Here is a 17,501-nt window from a genome sequence, read left to right as displayed (position 1 = left end):
CCTAGTTATTTAAGAATTATGTGTAGACTTTTTTTTGAAAAGATTTAATATTGTCCCATCAAAACAGTGTCCTTGCTGAGGAAATAATTTCATAAACATTAAATAAGTTTAGTCTAGTAATTTCACGTACTACTCCTCTTTTAAATTTCTACGAGATATACATTTATTAAAACTAACATAAAGTGTTTAATTGATTAGAATACAAAGTCTATAAAATCTCTCGATAGGGCATTAAAATAATTAAGAAATAACATGTATTTATCCACTAAGCATAATTTAGACACCAGAGCGAGGTTCATTGATTAGGTAATAATTGTAGTAGTAGCAGCCAATCTGTATCAAAGTGTATTATTCATCATTAAATGGTTCATTTTAACCTTGTGAAATGATCGTTAATTCGTTATGTATACATATTTTAATTCACTTTTATTATAATTTCAGTAATTAGTATTTGTCTCATGTGCATATTTTATTATAAAACTAATATTTTATTACCCAAGATATATCTTTTTTCCACAATTTAAGAAATCAATGTATTAACAAGTTGAAAAAAAGAGAATAAAGAATGAAAGATAATAAAGCATAGTAAAAGAGAAAGAGAAAGAGAAAGAGAAAGAAAAAGTGAAAGTGAAGTATGGAGCTACAAAAAAAATTCTTGTTTGCAAGCACATATTTTCAAGCACATGGTGTGCTTGCAATTTCTGGAAGAATTTCGACCAAAAAAGCGACCAAAATGCAAAATAGATGGTTGCAAATAATTTTGCGATAACTACTTCGAGCAAATTAATTATGCTTGCTAATTTGCGAGCACACGGTGCTAGCAAAAGTATGTTTGGTCGCAATCACTGACATCATGCGAGTAAACTAATTGTGCTTGCAATTTGGTCGTTGTTTTGCTAGCACCAATAAATTGTGCTCGAAAATTTGCTATCACAAATTATGGTGCTCGCAAATATTAGATCTGATCCAGATTGTACCTGCTGCATCTCTCATTCTTTCTCATTCTAAGTTCTGCTTTCTTCTCTTTTCTTCCTTCTTCCTAGCGAATTTTTCGATTTGAACGTGTTTCTTTGCTCATGGTTGGGTAAGCTTGCCATTTTCCCATTATTACAAGGTACACTTTTTATTTTTTATTTGCTCTTCTAATTCTATGGTTTAAATAATTTATTATTTTTGTTCAAGATGAGAAATGCTAAAAATTAAAACAAATATTGGAATAATTTAATTAATACTCCATCATTAGCTATTGTAGAAGTTGGAATTAGGCCATATAGTGATAACCTAATCTCGGGCTCAACATTTAGAGTTAACATTTTATTATAGTAACTAACAAGCTTCATCTACTTAGCTATTTTCTTCCAAATAAAAAAATTGCTTCCAAATAAAAATACTGATAAAATGTGTAATCAATTACTTGCAAAAGTCTTGAACTCTCTATATTATATATTTATACAGATACATGAAATTAAATAATTTGAAATGTTATTTGATTTGATTTGATTTTTTTTTTATGATAGGATAGTGAAAATGATATTATTCCAGGAAGAGAGTGGATGTATAAGAGAAAATTTCCCACTGGAGAATTCAATCAGGATTTTATTGATGGATTAGATGAGTTTATAAATTTTGCTATTCAACACCCTTCTAGAATGGATGCTCGAAAATTAGATGTCCATGTGCACGCTGTGATAATATCAAATATTTTCATACGGACACGGTGAAGGAGCATCTTGTGAAGAAGGGGTTTACTCGGAATTATTATGATTGGAGATTTCATTACGATGTTGGAGCATCGTTCGATGTCGGAGCATCGTCACAGACAGAATCCATGGATTTTGATACACCATCAAATCTATACCAGCATATGGTGCACGATGCATGGAGACAATCAAGTGCTCACGAGCCTTGGCAATATGTTCCGCCTACGTACATGCCAGAGCCCCCCATTAATGAGTCGCAACAGTTCTATAATATGTTAGAAGCGTCTAAGTCTGATTTGTGGGCTGGGTGTGATTATTCTGAGTTGTCAACAAATGCTCGACTAATGACTATAAAGTCTGAACATCAATTGTCTCAACGAGCTGTTGACAAGTTGTGTCAGTTTATGGAAGAGCGTTTGCCGAAACCGAATCGTATGCCTAACGGTTTTTATAAGTGCAAGAAACAAATGCAGGTTTTAGATATGCCTGTTCTCAAGATACATTGTTGCACGAAAGGGTGCATGATCTATTGGAAAGAAGACGAAAATAGGACCGAATGCAAAGTTTGTGGTCATGCTAGATTTAAGAAATGTACCTGACTTAGCTTCGTTGATCTAATTTATCTATAAATTTTCTTCTGAGCCCTTGTATGATATGTTTCTTATTGTCTCCCAGTGCATAACTTGCATATTTATCATAACCTGATGATACAAATTTTTTCATTACTAGTTTAGGAATGGACAGGAACAATTCTCTTGCTATTCGCTTGCTTGCTGTTTCCACAAATCTGAATGTATCTTGCTTTCATTCATGAACATCATTTTATTCATTCATCAAAATGTCATTTAACATGTAGAATAGCACCAAGAATTTGAGAATATTACATAATGTTTGAACTTATAGTTAAATGCCTAGAGGAGGATTTACCGGACGACTTAGAGAAGCCTCATCCCGTGGCACTCAGCTTAAGGAACTAGTGGACGTTCCTCCTGAGCTAGAGAATATCTTCACACTTTTTGACGTAGAAGTGTCACCAGAAGAAGAAGGGGATGAAGAAACAGTTGGAGTACATTCACCAATAGCACCTGATCAACCTGATCTCCCTGATCGATACGGAAGAAAAATCATACATCTTAGGGAGGATGGAATGTAAGTGGATGATTATGTTAACCTAATTTTTATAATTTACTAACTATACATTGATTGATGTGCAGGCTCTACCCTACCAAAGATGTATCCAATATTTGTCTTGATGTTTTTCATAAGATTGTTCTCCCAGACGCCTTCTTTCAAAAAAGTCTTAAGCAACACCACATTGAAGTTTATTGGATGGAATTCAAGGTAATATGCATCTTTTTTTTTATCATCATTGATTAGATAGTCTTTAGAATTTACCTTGACTGTCATTATAACACACTTCTTTTCTTTTTTGTATTTATTTGATATATTGTTCTAACACTCTTTTTCTTTTATTATTTGTGCAGAAACATGCTAACGTCGAGAAATATGATCAAAATCTCGCGTTAGATGCATTTAAAAGAAAATGCAAAGTTAGGTATGGAGATTATATCAGCAAGATGAGAAAGGCAAAAAAGAAACCAACCTACTTCCCTGACGCCGTGTGGAATGACTATTGTAAAGCTTGGAATACGGCTGATGCTATAAAGGCTTCCAAAAGATGTTCGAACAATCGCAGACAGGGGAAAGAGAAGGCTCTTGGCACACATGCTAATGGCTGTGTTGCCTTTGATGTGACAGCCAAAAAAATGGTAAGAATTGTATTTTCCAGTTTCAGTGTTTACATTTTTAATTATTGTTAAATTTTTATTAAAATTGTTTGCAGGTTAAAGAGAACCATGGAAATCTCCCTCCATTTTGGGAACTAATTCTCAAGACTCATAGGCTAAAGGACTCATACGAGTTATGTTCACAACAAGCCAAAGAAATTGAGGTAATTTGCTGTTTGAGCTTTACTTTCCTGTTACAGTTTAGGTGAATTTTATTGACATTATAAAACATGTTTAGCTTATTATCATGCTTCTGTAAGTTCTGTTTTGGGAGAGTATGCTTCTGTAACTTTTCAGAAGAGTAAGTTCTGTAAGTTCTGTTTTCAGAAGATTAAGAGCTCTGAATATATGCGTCCATATATTTACAAAATGAACTCAGATTTTGGAAACATAAATAGACAGACTATGCAGACATTATCTTTTGCTAATTGCTTGCTATTGTACATTTGTTTGTTTGAAGGAGAGAGTTTTGGCAAGGGCTGAAGAGTTGCGTGCTGAAGGGGAAGATCCAAATTACGATGCAATCTTTCTCGAGCTTTTTGGGAGGGCTAAGAAAAGGAAACAGGTTCCTGGAGCTGGGCAAGCGACAAGCATGTATTTTCCATGTGCTACCAGCTCAGCTGCGGGCTCTGCATCTTCCGGCCCGTCTTCCGGCTCGTCTGGCCTCAGCACTGAGCAGGTTGATGAGCTTCTCGAGCGACGAGTACAGCCTTTGCATCAAGAGCTCGAAGAATTGCGGGAGCTAGTAAAAGTCCTCCGTCAGCAAGTTCAAAAGTGTAGAAGAAGTAGCTAGTAGTATTTGAACTAAATAGTGGAAACTAGTAGTATTTGAACTTAATTTGTGATTTGATTGAATTGAAGTGTGAAACAATATTTTGTATCTATGTAAAATTTGAATTTTCTTCATTCAATTGAGTTATTTCATACTATGATTTGAAAAAATAAATTCTGATATTAATTTTAAAAAAAATTACAAATATTTAATAGAAAGTTTTTTCAAATAAATGCTGAACAGCGAGCACAGCGGTGCTTGCAAAATGAAGTTAGAAAATGGAATTATTTTTGCGAGCACGAGAATGCTCGCCGAAGTTGAATTTGCGACAACATTGAGGAAGTATTGCTAGCAAAATTTCTTGCAACGGCCACCAGATTTTGCAAGCCAGTTTGCGAGCACTAGTTAATGTGCTTGCAAATTTTCAGAATGTGCTTGCTATTGTTCTTGCAAATTTTGCGACAAGCGAAAAGGCTAGCACCCTTTCTACTTGCAAAGTGCTTGCAAAATGATGTTTTTGCGAGCATAAATGCTTATTTGCAAGCACTTTGGTGCTTGCAAATCAACGTTTTTTTTGTAGTCGAGAATAATTTTTTTGCCAAAAAGTGAAATGATTCATTTACCTTGAGATAATCCGAAATAAAATACAACTCAATGACCCTAGAATTGAGAGTGTATATAAAAGTATGATTCAAATTCACATGAAAGTGGAGTTTACTCATGGAAAAGTTGTTTGTATTATATACTCACTGACAGTTTATTCGTTAATAAAATTTTCGGCACTTGGGATTTTACTGATGGGAAAAATTTTCAATAAATCCTGCTTATTTTCTAATACACTAACTTTTTTGTTCATATTTTAAAACACATACCAATCTTTAATGAGACAATTAATAATAAACGGATGGAGTACATTACAGGCCACCAGAAAGAAGAAAAAACACTACCTTTTCCCTCTTCAAATCTTTTGACAAATTCAAACTCAGATCCTCAAACCCCAGAAACAATACAAATTATACAATGCACAACTGGCCAATAACTCTAAAATACTAAAACACTCCTCCTAATATTATATTTCAATTCTTACATATATATATATAATACCCTTACTCCATTGACAAACATAGCTTACATATTCGCCATTTCCAAAAAACAAAGCAACATTTACCACCCATGGACACGCCCGACTTATTTTCCGGCCGGTCTCCGTCTCCGAGGAAGGAGCTCCAAGGCCCCCGGCCCGCCCCCCTCAAAGTCCGCAAAGACTCCCACAAAATCCGGAAACCACCGGCCGTCCAGCCCCACGCGCCACCGCAGCCGGTGATAATCTACACCGTCTCCCCCAAAATCATCCATGCAAACCCTAGCGACTTCATGTCGCTAGTTCAACGCTTGACCGGCCCCAACGCCACGTCCCCGGCCGCCCGTTTTGCCTCCATCGAGCGGACCAAGTCGCCCGACGTCAGAAAAAAGGTCGAGATAGATTCGATCATTAGAAAAAACGGGATTTTATCGCCAAATCCAAATGCTCTTCCTCAAATCCATCCGATTTTCTTCAATTTCTCGACGGATAATGGTAATAATTTCCATGATTTGAGCCCAGTTTTAAATAGCAGTAGGAATTATTCAGAAAACAATCTCATATCGCCAAACACTTTGGATCTCTTCCACAGCTTATTTGACCTACAATCGCAAGAGGAACTGCAGGGAAGGTAACCGTAGGGATTGAATGGATTCTGGTTTCGGACTTTGCTACGTTACTCCTTAATTCAATGACCATGAATCAATGTGAGGTTCATGGCTGTCTTTAGTAAGTGGGTGTGCTATTTAATTCATTACTATTGATTCTCTTTTATAATTGAAAATTTAGTTGTGTGGGCCTTTTTAGGTTTTAGGTTCAAATAGTTGGTTTTTGGTTTACGTTGATTGTATTTGTAGACTTGTAGTAATCATCTTAATTAGTTTATGATAGCGATTCATTTATTTTTTGGTCACATTTAGACTGGACGACTGATTTTGCCGTCCTTATACGCATTCAAATACGATGTGTGTGTGTGTGTGAAATGAACAATGAATATTATAACGTTCAATGGAATCTTAGTTCAATTCTGGTCATTTCCGAGACTTTGAAAATCAGCCGGAAATATAATGAAACATGGCTTTGTATACAATTATCCCACGATAAAAATAAAATAGTGTAATATGTCGAGGTGGTTAAACGATGTTTGTCTATTCATAAAGAAAAACACATTAATTCGCTCATAAACGTCAATATATGTTAAATGTAATTGATCTGACTTTTTGTTGGGTAATTGAGAACAAATTTGAAATTCTTGATTTTATTAACCGATTTTTAAGTTATGAGACAGCTCTGAATTTAACAAAGCTTTATGAGTTTTTTTTCTAGCAATTGGCCATTCTTATTATTAAAAAAATTGTCGATTTTGTGTATGGATTTTTGCAAAAGAACCCCTACATCGAATCACGCGTATATTTATTGACTTATGAAAAAATCAAATTCGAAAATGAAAAAAAAAAACAATGTTTCCGCCTCTCATTAAATTGTAAACATCACTTTGTTCCGCACGCTTGCCTTTTCTTGACGATGTAAATAAAATTCAGGTTGGAGATAAAATAATTTTAAAGAGATGATTACCTTCGACGTTCTTAAATGTTGTAAATCGTCTTGTAGATATTCGTTTCATTATAATATAATCAAAATGTTGTACTATGATAAATTAATAATATCGGCCTGCATTTGACCAGTATTGCATTTGTAGCAAATGGACCTATTATGTTCACAGATGTGAATTTATATGTTTTAAAAAGTAACGTGTGTGGAATGCTTAAAAATTTGAAAAAATATTGTTGTTTTGGTTAAAAAGTGAAAAACTGAAGTAATTAATTGAAAGGTAAAGGTGGGATGATGGTGCAAAGACTAAAATTTGGCCATTATCCGTCCACCTAATACACGGAGACGTGTATAATTAGTTAAAAATTAATGGATTAATTAAATTCGACGGCCATCTGAATGTTTATTCCTTTTTTTTATTTTACTAATTATTCTTTTGCAGATGAATACATCTGATAAATTAATCCTCTTTTGTTGAATATATTTTGCATTTTTTTGTTCTTTTTTACTTTGCCTTCCTATGCAACTACAAGAATGGAAAATTGATAGTACTATATACTATATATTTTGCCTGCATATTCCCAAAAACATCAAGTCGAGTTAGCATTTGATATTTTCTCATTTAACACAGAGAAGTAAATTACTGTACTCAATAATATATTGAGATACAGTATTAAATTTCCTTTATAAGAAATTAGATTTGGAAACAAATCTTACTTCTGGCTCCCTTCTCAAATAAGAAATTATAGTCAATTGCGAAAAATGAAAAAGAAACAAAAAATTACCAGCTACTTGTACAAGTGGGGCTGACAGCTTTGCTAGCAAAAGCATGATCACATTTTCATCTTTATTTCCTTAATCTTTTTTATAATCCCCATCTTTGAATAATTAGCCCAAATTTTATCTCTTATGGAGTAGAATGAAATTATTAAATATACGATGTAAAAAAGTTCGCGAATAGCATCAGTGCAAATAAAGCATTTTCCCAAAAGTCTATGATAAACAATAAAATTTTTAAAATAGCCAATGTGCCATTTTAGGAAATGAAATACAAACAATTGCAATATTAAACGAAATCACATTTCAATATATATGGCCTGCAACCTCTTAATGTTTTTTTTTCCCGAGTTCGAGATACATTGGCAAGTGAACTAGCCTCCCCCATCCCCTCGTGGCCGCACGAACTAGCCTCCCCCAGCCCCTCGTGGCCGCACGAACTAGCCTCCCCCAGACGGGTCCAGGCCCATAAGTTGTCCACCCTCAGACGGGTCCAGGCCCGTAAGCTTGCAAAGCCCCAAGGCAACAAGCCTTGTTTAGGCCCACATGGGAAATTAATCCCAAGTTGCGTCATCCAAGAGTCGAACTCGAGACCTCCAGGATGGCGCGGTATCCTTGCCACCCTCCTCAACCACTTGAGCTAGGGGCTTGGATCCTGCAACCTCTTAATGTACAACTGCAGTTACTGCACCATCAATTAACTTATAACTAACTAATAGACTACTAGTATATAAGATTAATTTTCACTAAGTGTAGCATTTTTTGATGTTCTTTTGAGTGGAAATCTGATCAAGAAAAAAACCATGGGAAAATATGTCATCAAATGCTGAAGTTTCTCGCCTTCGAAAAACAGCCACGAACGATTTTCATGGCCAGCACTTGACATACAAGCCTAGGAGGCACCTAAACCACTAGTAGAAGAATCAATCTGTGGACTGAGTAGGGCTCCGGTCATCACATCTCTTTCTTGTCTAGGGAAGCTCAGCGACTTATCCTATGCGTGAAGGATGATTCGATGGGGCAGCCGGTTTTCCTCTAAATACACCCCACAGATAATATTTGTTTTGAAATCCTGCAGAATGATCATCAAAGAGTTTTGGTTGTGTAAGGATTAAAATGCAAAAAGCAGCAAGAGTATTACATGACATCAAGGAACCATAACTTACTCCAGTAGCGCAGAGGCAATTCTGTCGAAGTAAAAATCAATAGCTCGGCATTCTGCACAAGCCCTTTGAAAGCAAGTTCTTTATGAATCATTTCCTGAACCAATTGCCAAATACACTTGGTTGCTTTCATGAAAAAGTACGTACGAAAGGATGAAGTCAATGCAAAAGGGAAAAAAGTACTATAATAGACATTGTATGGGATGAAAGATTTATTTAAATAGATACCGTATCTTGGATGGAAAGAAATAGAGTGCGATGCTATCGCCATTTGGTTCTGATTTCTGAAAACTTTTTGGCCATATGTCGGATTTTGGAAGCATTTCAAGATGGAGGATTGGCTGAAATTGAGAGGCTTCTGCATATACCTTATGGCATGCTTTGTTCGAAATGTGAGCAACAAGCTCATCAATACTGTCATGCTTAGAATTCCTAACTTTGAAACTTCCCCTGTCATTTTTACAAGTTAATTGCTGATGAGCATGCCTATAAAAAAAGTGTAACTCGGTAATATGCAACCATATTATGGAGTTTCTTACCTCCAAACTGGAATGGCGATTGGTTGAGCAACTGAGTAATCTACATATTTGTCTCTGCTTTGACGACTTGCACAAGTCTGCTCCACTTTGTCCTCTGGTCCTCTGCTTTTAATACGGTCATCGCTTGAACCTAAATCCTTTTCTTAAGTGCTCAAGTCAGCAAGCTCTTTTGCATGAAGAGGTTGAGAAAACCCGGTTTGAAGCACTTGCTTCTTTTCACTTAAACTCTTTGAAGCCCCATCACATGAAATGACAAGATGATCAGTGATTGACTTGAAAGGTTTAGTGACGCATGTCTGATCTTTCTGCCCACAGCTTTCATTTTCTTTCATGCTCGTGGGTAATGTTGAATCAATCCCTGGTCTCATGCCCTCATTGATGTCTACCTTTATATGTTCATCGTAACTTGTTGTATGAAGTCTATGTTGGACTTTGGCAATGGATCCCATTTTATTTTGTGTTCTCTGTCTCTGTCTCACCTTCGTCTTCCTGTTCTTGATCCTTTTTTTTCTCTTTATCATCACCTGAAAAGATGAGATGATCTGCATTGGCACCTACGATGCCAAGATCAGCAATTGACTCGAATGTTTTAGTGATGCATGTCTGATCTCTCTGCTTACAGCCTTCATTTTCTTTCACCTTCGATGGTAATGTTGAATCATTCCCCTGTCTTGTGCCCTCATTGATGTCTATCTTGGTATGTTCATCATAAGTTGTTGTAGCAATTCTACATTCTATCAGATTTCCCTTAACATTTTCACTTACACCTGCTGGTAAAAGGATAGCATTAGCGCCATGTTTTCCATCCTTATGAACATGCTCGTTTCCATTTATCACCCGACCATTTTTCTCCTTTTCATCTCTAGAGGATCTTTTAATATTTTTTGAAACTTTATTATGCCTTGTCTGGCATGGGATAGCATCATGCTCGAAGACAGCAGATTGATTTCCCATTTTTACTTTACAGTCATCACAAAACCAACATACGAATTCATCAAAAGTGTCTGGTATCTTATCCAGGCAGTAGCTGAAACAACAGAAAATAAAGTCAAGCAAACAACCCATTATTTGTTAATCGCTAAACAAAATGAACACACCAAGAGTCTGTCGGAACAATCTTTATTCTTCACCAAACTTTCTAAATCCAAGCACAACCTAAACAATAGCTTCCTTCTAATATTATATAGGGTGTTACAAGAATAAAGTTCAAACGTAGAACGCTCTATAATTTGCAGGCAAATACAAAGAAACTCGAGATAGATTTAGAAAGACAAAATTTCCTTATCTGCGCTAGACTAGACCAGATACTATCATTTAAATAGCGCAATATGACAAATGTCAGACCACAAGCAATATAACAGTTGCTTCTTTAACAACTATATTTATGATCCTAAAAATGTGATTAGTGCAAAAAGATCATGAGATGGTTATTAATTTCCCGAATCTAATTTCCGGTTCAGTCCATACTAGTAAGGCACAGATAAGGAAAGCAAAAGAGAGGAAGAGCTGAATGAGCAGCAGAGTCCAGACACCATCAATTCTATCCAGCTTACCGATGCACGGCAAATTTCAGACATCTGATGCAGTAGACAAATGCATTCTCAAATCCTTTGTCGCCACACTGAAGACATATTGTTCCCTCGATCTGCATGATGATTTTATTCAGAAAACCATACTATTAACTGGTTAAAGAAAGAACTCTCCTTGGTTATTTCTTCAAGTTTGTCTCAGATAATCGTTAAAGTTTAGTCGATTATAAAGAAACCTAGAAGAACGAGTTCTTGAATCTACCATACCGTAATTGGTAACAGAAATCATCCAACATATAACCATAAATACGAAGTCTTACGCCATTTTAATTAACACAACTTTCCTAGTCAAACATATTGCACAAAGACATTTCATAGCTAACAGAACAATTCGAGTCAAATATAAATCATATTCATACAGCTAAAATACTCTTCTGCACCACAAGGAGAAATCAAGATGCTTATGAATTTTCAGTAGCTTTTTTCAGTCTCCATAAAAATTACTAAAACAAACACACCAGTTATCAAGCAGAAAGCCCTTGATTCTTTCATGAAGATCATTAATACATTTCATATTAATCTTTAATCCTTAGAGGCCAAATATACATCAAAGGGCAATAAAAAGTGAATGTGAATATCTTCAACATTTCCTTCTCCTTCATTTTTTAGGCTGAAAAGCAAGAATTGCAACTTACATGAACAACAAAAGGGAATGCCCATTACAGAAAACAAAATAAAAGACAGAAATTTTCCTCAATATACGTACATGCAGAAACAGATTCACAATTCCCACACATTAATCCCTACGATTAAAATTTACCAATTTTTTTTAAAAAAAAATTGGGGAGCTGTACCATTGATGCAGCAATTTTTCTTCCTCCTTTGCTTCGTTCCTTCTTTTTATTCTTCTTTTCCTTAATTGCACACTAAAATCGCACATAATAGGAATGGAGATTCATTATCACTTCATTAAGTTTGATTTTTTCACCTGATTCAAAAAGGGTTTATTTTTCAACGGCAAGAACCCTAAGACTCTGTTGATTAGGGCTGATAATTTTTGACATGACACGAACTGGCACGAAATTAATGGGTTTGGGTTAGAGCTTATTGGGTTCGTGTCCTTATCGGGTCGACCCGTTAAGGACACAAAAATTTCGTGTCGTGTTCGTGTCGGGTTCGTGTTATCCGTTAACAATACGTGTTCGTGTCGTGTTCGTGTCATGTTCGTGTCGTGTTCGTGTGGGGTTCGTGTTATCCATTAACAAATAATATTTTAATATTATTAATTCTTATTATTTTCATTTTTCAATATTTATTAAATTGACTCTCATAGTCTCATATGGTCATATCTCATTTAAATCATTTAAATATTTAATCACTTTCCAATACGTGTTGTTATCGTGTCGTGTTGACCCGAAGTGGTTCGTGTCGTTAATGAGTTCATGTCGTGTTCGTGTCTGAGGGTAGCGGGTCGTGTTCGTGTTCGTGTTCGTGTTTGGGGTTTTCTTAACAGATCATGTTTGTGTTTGTTGTTATCGTGTTCGTGTTTGGGGTTTTCTTAACAGATCATGTTGCCAAATCGAGTTTAACATGTATATTATTTAGGATTAATTACTAAGAAATCGTAGCATATAAATTTTGTAATTATTCAGTTGTAAATTTATAAATTCGATTGTGCAATTGCAACATTTATTCCAACAAATATTTATCCAAAGTTCATTGTAAATTTTCAAACTTAATCTGAATCAAATATGAGTAATATGTATCACGTGTAGAGTGCGTCACGTATCTGTCCATAATATGCAATTGAATTCATAAATTAATTTTCAAAACACTAATATTTATTCTAATAATAGATTGATTAATTTTGACATAAAATAATCAAAATTTTATTCTATCAATTTATCATACCATAAGTAAATAAGTAATCTTTAAAATACATTAATGACGATTTTTGACCAACTTAAGAACTCAAAAAAAATTGCACTAGTTATTTAAGACGAAAAGAAAAAAAATGACAGCAAAGGAACAACATATTATCAATTTATCGTTGATGCATTATGCATTTTAATGAATATATTCATATCAGTTGTTGGCTAGTTTTAATGATATATAACTACTTTGGAGATAATATTAGAGAAATGATTAATAAATACTAAATACTCATTTTTATAAGATTGGCATGCTTACATTATGGATCTTGTAATTGAAGGGACATACCAATATTTTGTGCATTTATTAAAAGTCTATCTTTTATTATTCAGGTAGAAAACAATCTTGTGATGCATGGGTTAGCCTAAAAAATGACTTCTTTAGTTGATGCCCATAAATTTATCATTTAAACATCATTGTGGAGTGCTAAAGAAACTAACTTTATTAAGAAATCTCCTCAAACCATGAATATATACTAAACTAATACTCCTACCACTTTGTGAGCACCATGTTTAAAGTACATATCTTAAATTTATTACGAAAAATGGCAAAAGGACAGTGCTCGAATATTATCTAAGAAGCCCATATTTAGAAGCCTACATAAATTTGATTCTTATTTTAGAGTAGTGGGTTTGGAAAAGGAATTTTCCACATTTGATGCTTTGAATTTGTGATTTACATAGAAAAAGATTAATATGTTTGTGGTTATATTACCTTCTTTTTTTTGTCCCTTTAATTATTTTAATCTAAATTAACACCACGTTCTTTTCATCTTTCATAATTCACACAATTTTCATATTTGAATCGATTATCCAACAAGTCGGGTCTAAACACGAACCGATCTCAAGTAATTAGAGCATCCGCAATGGCGGACGTCCACGCGGAATTCTCACCGGCGTGCGGGAATTCCGTGGCGGACGCCCGCCATTGCGCATCCCTTCCACGGATACGGAATTCCGCGAAGGAATTCGCAGTCCGCGGCCATCGGCGGAATTCCGCGGGGAATTCCGCGCGGACGTCCGCGGGGAATTCCGCGCGGACGTCCGCCATTGCGTTGACGCCTGCGGAATTCCGCGCGGAATTCCCGTTTAATGCATTAAATGTTTTTTTTTCGGTTCCTATATATACATCCCGTTGAACTTCATTTCATTTCGACTATTTAATTCCGTAAATTTCTTACTTCCGGAAATTGTTTAATTTGTGAATTTGTGAATTTTTTTAATTGTGGGAATTCCTTCAGGGATTCCGCCACTGTGCAGTGGGAATTCCTTATGACGTGGGAATTCCGCGGGGAATTCTGCTAGGAATTCCGCACCACTGTGGATGCTCTTACGAGACTTTTGAACCTTTAATTTGCCTCTATTTCAAAAGTGTATTAAAAAATATATATATTCACGTGGTCAAACTCTTAGCTTTTATAATTATAATCAAGTATGAGTAATATGTGTCACATGTAGACTGTGTCACGTATATGTCCATAATTAATATGCAATTGAATTTATAAAGTAATTTTTAAAATATTATACTATTTATTCTAATAATAGAGTGATAAATTTTGACATAATTTGATAATTTTATTCTTCAAATCGTCAAAATTATACTATGCACATAAATTTAAGAGAAGAGACGATATTCTCATATTCAGGTAGAAAACCAATATTGTGATTAATGGATTAGGCAAAAAATAACCTCTTTAGTTGAGGCCCATAAATTTGTTATCAATTGACCATAATTATATAATCCTACTAGGTAAAGATACGCTTAACTTTACTAAGAAATCTCCCGAAAAGAATACAGTAGTATCTAGTTTTTAAGACAAATCTTTTTTACTCCAAGAATATTTAATAAGCTTATACCTCTCTTCTTCTTTTTTTTAATCAAAAGCGCCCTTTATGGGCGGGGGTTTAGGCAGACCCCAACCCATGAGTAAGATCAAAAATATAATGTTTCAACACATGATCTTAGCCCAAAAGTGACTAAGATCCAAACAAGAACATGAAAATACAAAGTAGAGGTCCCACAAGCCAGGATCCTCCATGCTATCAAGAGAAAAAAATGACTAAATACACAAAAGAAAGATACGAATATAGATCAAAACCAACCATCATGGGAGCAAAATCAACCCACATCTCTACGTCGGAAACAGAAGTTAGGATATCTCAGCTGGTCCATCATAACTAGCGCCTTCAGGTACCGAGGCGCAGAGATTGGATCGTAGTACGTGAGGGTAGGGGTCTGGGCCCCCTACCTGCCAGAGAGTCGGCAGCCCGGTTCCCTTCTCTGTAGATGTGTGAGAATCGAACATGCCGTTGAGCTGTCATACTCCGGATCAAAGCCATGTGATGTCTAAGATCCGCAGATCCAAGCTGTCCAGATGACAACAAGGTAACCAGAGCCCCTGAGTCTAGCTCTATCCAAATGTGAGTCGAGAGCTCCATAGCCATCTCCAAACCTTGAATCAGAGCCAAAAGCTCCGCCTCAAAGCTCGATGATGCAGCAATCGGGGAGCAGAAGGCCCACAGAAGGCCTCCATCAGAACCTCGAACCAATCCTCCATCCCCCGCCTCCAGTGTCGATGTAGAGAAGGCACCGTCAGTATTCAGCTTCACCCAAGGGGCATCAGGGGGATGCCAGAGGACCATGAGCGACCGCAGAACACGCTGTCTAGGGGAGAAAGGCATGAAATCAACTGACGGGGAACATCCCCTCCAATGAGTCGGGGTGATCCTGCCGGCCAGAACAAGCACGTGCAGGTGATGAGTGACCTGCCAAATAACATGTGAGTGACGAAAAGGACGACCGCCATGCTAGCAGTCGTTCCTCTCCGTCCAAAGAAACCAAGCATTCAAACAGGGAACAAGAAAACTAATATGCATGGCGGGAGCCCTCTGGAAAGAGGACCTCCAGCAGTGACCTAGTCTAAGTGCAATATCAGTGCTCGTGTGAATCGGTGTGTGCGAGGAGGGAAACCAGGCATCGAAATACTCCCATGCTGAAACCACCGACTGACTCGAAAAAAAGACATGACTGAGAGACTCGACCGAAGGAGACCGACAACACTGACACCTAGACGCTAACTTAATCCCCCTCCTCTGCAACTTCTCATCCACCGGCAGCCTACCAAACAGTAACCTCCAAATGAACACAGAGATGGTAGGAGTCAGCCCCTGATTCCAAATAAGGCCAAAAATCTCCATCTTCGGCAATCTAGTCCGGATGCTCTCCCAGGCTGAGGTCACAGAGAACTCGCCCTGGCTAGTCAGACTCCACCGCCTCACATCCTTCGCCCCCAACTCGATCGGCGTGGCTCTGATCTGGTCTATCACATCGGGAGGTACGCAAAACCTGAAAGACAAACTATGCAGCATATCCTCATCCCATGCATGCTCATGCCAATATGATGCAAAGGCCTGGGATTGAGGAGGGTCATTTCTCGGAACGGACAGACTCCGGGTGGGGCTAGCCCCAAGCCAGACATCATCCCAGAAGCTGATCTTCCCCTCACCCAAGGACCAACGAATATAATCATGCATGTATGACCAAATACGACGCAAACGACGCCAAGTAGGACTATCATGCGACCAACAATGAGATGTATGCAAATGACAAGTGAGGATACTGTACTTCTGGGTCATGAACTGGGCCCAGAGAGAGTCTTGAGCGAGGAGTCTCCACCACAGCTTGAACCCAAAAGCCACTACCACTTCCCTGAAGCGGCGAATACCCAAACCACCCTCATCAAACGGCAAGCAAATCTGTCTCCATGAGATCTAGTGTAACTTCCTCTTCTCTCCAACTGTACCCCAAAAGTATCTAGCAAGGATCCGCTCCAACTCGTCCAGAAAACCAAGCAGGTGGCTCATGACCTGTAAGATGTGTAGCGGGATGGCTGCTAACGTGCTTTTAATCAAAGCCAGACGACCCCCAAAAGCAAGATGTCGGTGTGACCAACTGTGGATCCTGTCCACCAGTTTCTGCCTTAGGGACCCCTAAGTATGTGAAAGGCATCACCCCTCTCTGGAATCCTCCTACCTCTTCCACAATGTCTGCGAACTCCATGTGCTCGTCCACCAAGTAGAACTGTATTTTCCCATTATTCACCATCTGACCAGACACGGCTATGTAGTTATCCAGGCATCCCACCAACTTCTCCACTGCCTCCCTGTGAGCTCTCGAGAAAATGATGATGTCATCCGCATATGAGAGAAGAGTGATAACTGGCACATGTTTAAAGCACATATCTTAATTTATTACAAAAAATTGCAAAGGGCAGAGCTCTCATTTAAGAAACCCGGCCCATTTTTAGAAGCCTAAATAAAATTAATATTTTAGAGTAGTAGTAGTTTGGTTTGGAATAGGAATTTTCGAATACATTTGATGCTTTGAATTTGTGATTTATATGAAAAAAGATTAATATTTTTTGTGGTTATATTACCTATTTTTTTTACCCTTTAATTCTTTTAACGTAATTAACACTATATTCTATTCATCTTTTATAATTGACGCGATTTTCATATTTTCGTAATTTCAAAATCTAATTCCAAAAGTGTATTAAACAAAATAGTCACGTGTTCAAGCTTTTTATTATCCTACTAAAGTTGTTCTGGGTGGTCACAATATGAATCCAACTTCATGCACACACACAAAACAACACAATTGAAATCTAATTT

General features: G+C 36.8%; 3 protein-coding genes and 2 long non-coding RNA genes across 5 annotated transcripts; 2 read left to right on the top strand and 3 right to left on the bottom strand.

The window, feature by feature from the left end:
* The first annotated feature begins 2,440 nt into the window (after nt 1-2,440).
* LOC121771780 lies at nt 2,441-3,543 on the top strand. The gene is made up of 3 exons (XM_042168661.1): nt 2,441-2,849; nt 2,915-3,041; nt 3,185-3,543. Exons 1-3 carry the CDS (start codon nt 2,608-2,610, stop codon nt 3,518-3,520), a joined length of 705 nt encoding a protein of 234 aa, XP_042024595.1. The 5' UTR covers nt 2,441-2,607; the 3' UTR covers nt 3,521-3,543.
* A 1,841-nt stretch (nt 3,544-5,384) lies between these two features.
* Nucleotides 5,385-6,253, top strand: LOC121771513 (protein MKS1-like). Its single transcript, XM_042168312.1, has 2 exons — nt 5,385-5,835; nt 5,933-6,253. The coding sequence occupies exons 1-2, from the start codon at nt 5,433-5,435 to the stop codon at nt 5,986-5,988; spliced, it is 459 nt and encodes a 152-aa protein (XP_042024246.1). The 5' UTR covers nt 5,385-5,432; the 3' UTR covers nt 5,989-6,253.
* Nucleotides 6,254-8,129: 1,876 nt separating this feature from the next.
* LOC121772133 lies at nt 8,130-10,213 on the bottom strand. Its single transcript, XR_006044272.1, has 4 exons — nt 9,371-10,213; nt 9,060-9,281; nt 8,835-8,928; nt 8,130-8,740 (listed from the first exon to the last, which is right to left on the bottom strand). It is a non-coding gene; the product is annotated as an uncharacterized LOC121772133 (long non-coding RNA).
* Nucleotides 10,214-10,358: 145 nt separating this feature from the next.
* On the bottom strand, nt 10,359-11,801 carry LOC121793079. The gene is made up of 3 exons (XR_006048988.1): nt 11,754-11,801; nt 10,924-11,015; nt 10,359-10,397 (listed from the first exon to the last, which is right to left on the bottom strand). It is a non-coding gene; the product is annotated as an uncharacterized LOC121793079 (long non-coding RNA).
* A 3,216-nt stretch (nt 11,802-15,017) lies between these two features.
* On the bottom strand, nt 15,018-15,473 carry LOC121772213. The gene has a single exon (XM_042169225.1). The coding sequence runs from the start codon at nt 15,471-15,473 to the stop codon at nt 15,018-15,020; it is 456 nt and encodes a 151-aa protein (XP_042025159.1).
* Between the last annotated feature and the right edge of the window lie 2,028 nt (nt 15,474-17,501).

The sequence above is a fragment of the Salvia splendens genome, chromosome 2, assembly GCF_004379255.2.
Source record: "Salvia splendens isolate huo1 chromosome 2, SspV2, whole genome shotgun sequence".
Taxonomy (NCBI): Eukaryota; Viridiplantae; Streptophyta; class Magnoliopsida; order Lamiales; family Lamiaceae; genus Salvia; species Salvia splendens.
This window is presented reverse-complemented; position numbering and strand designations above follow the sequence as displayed.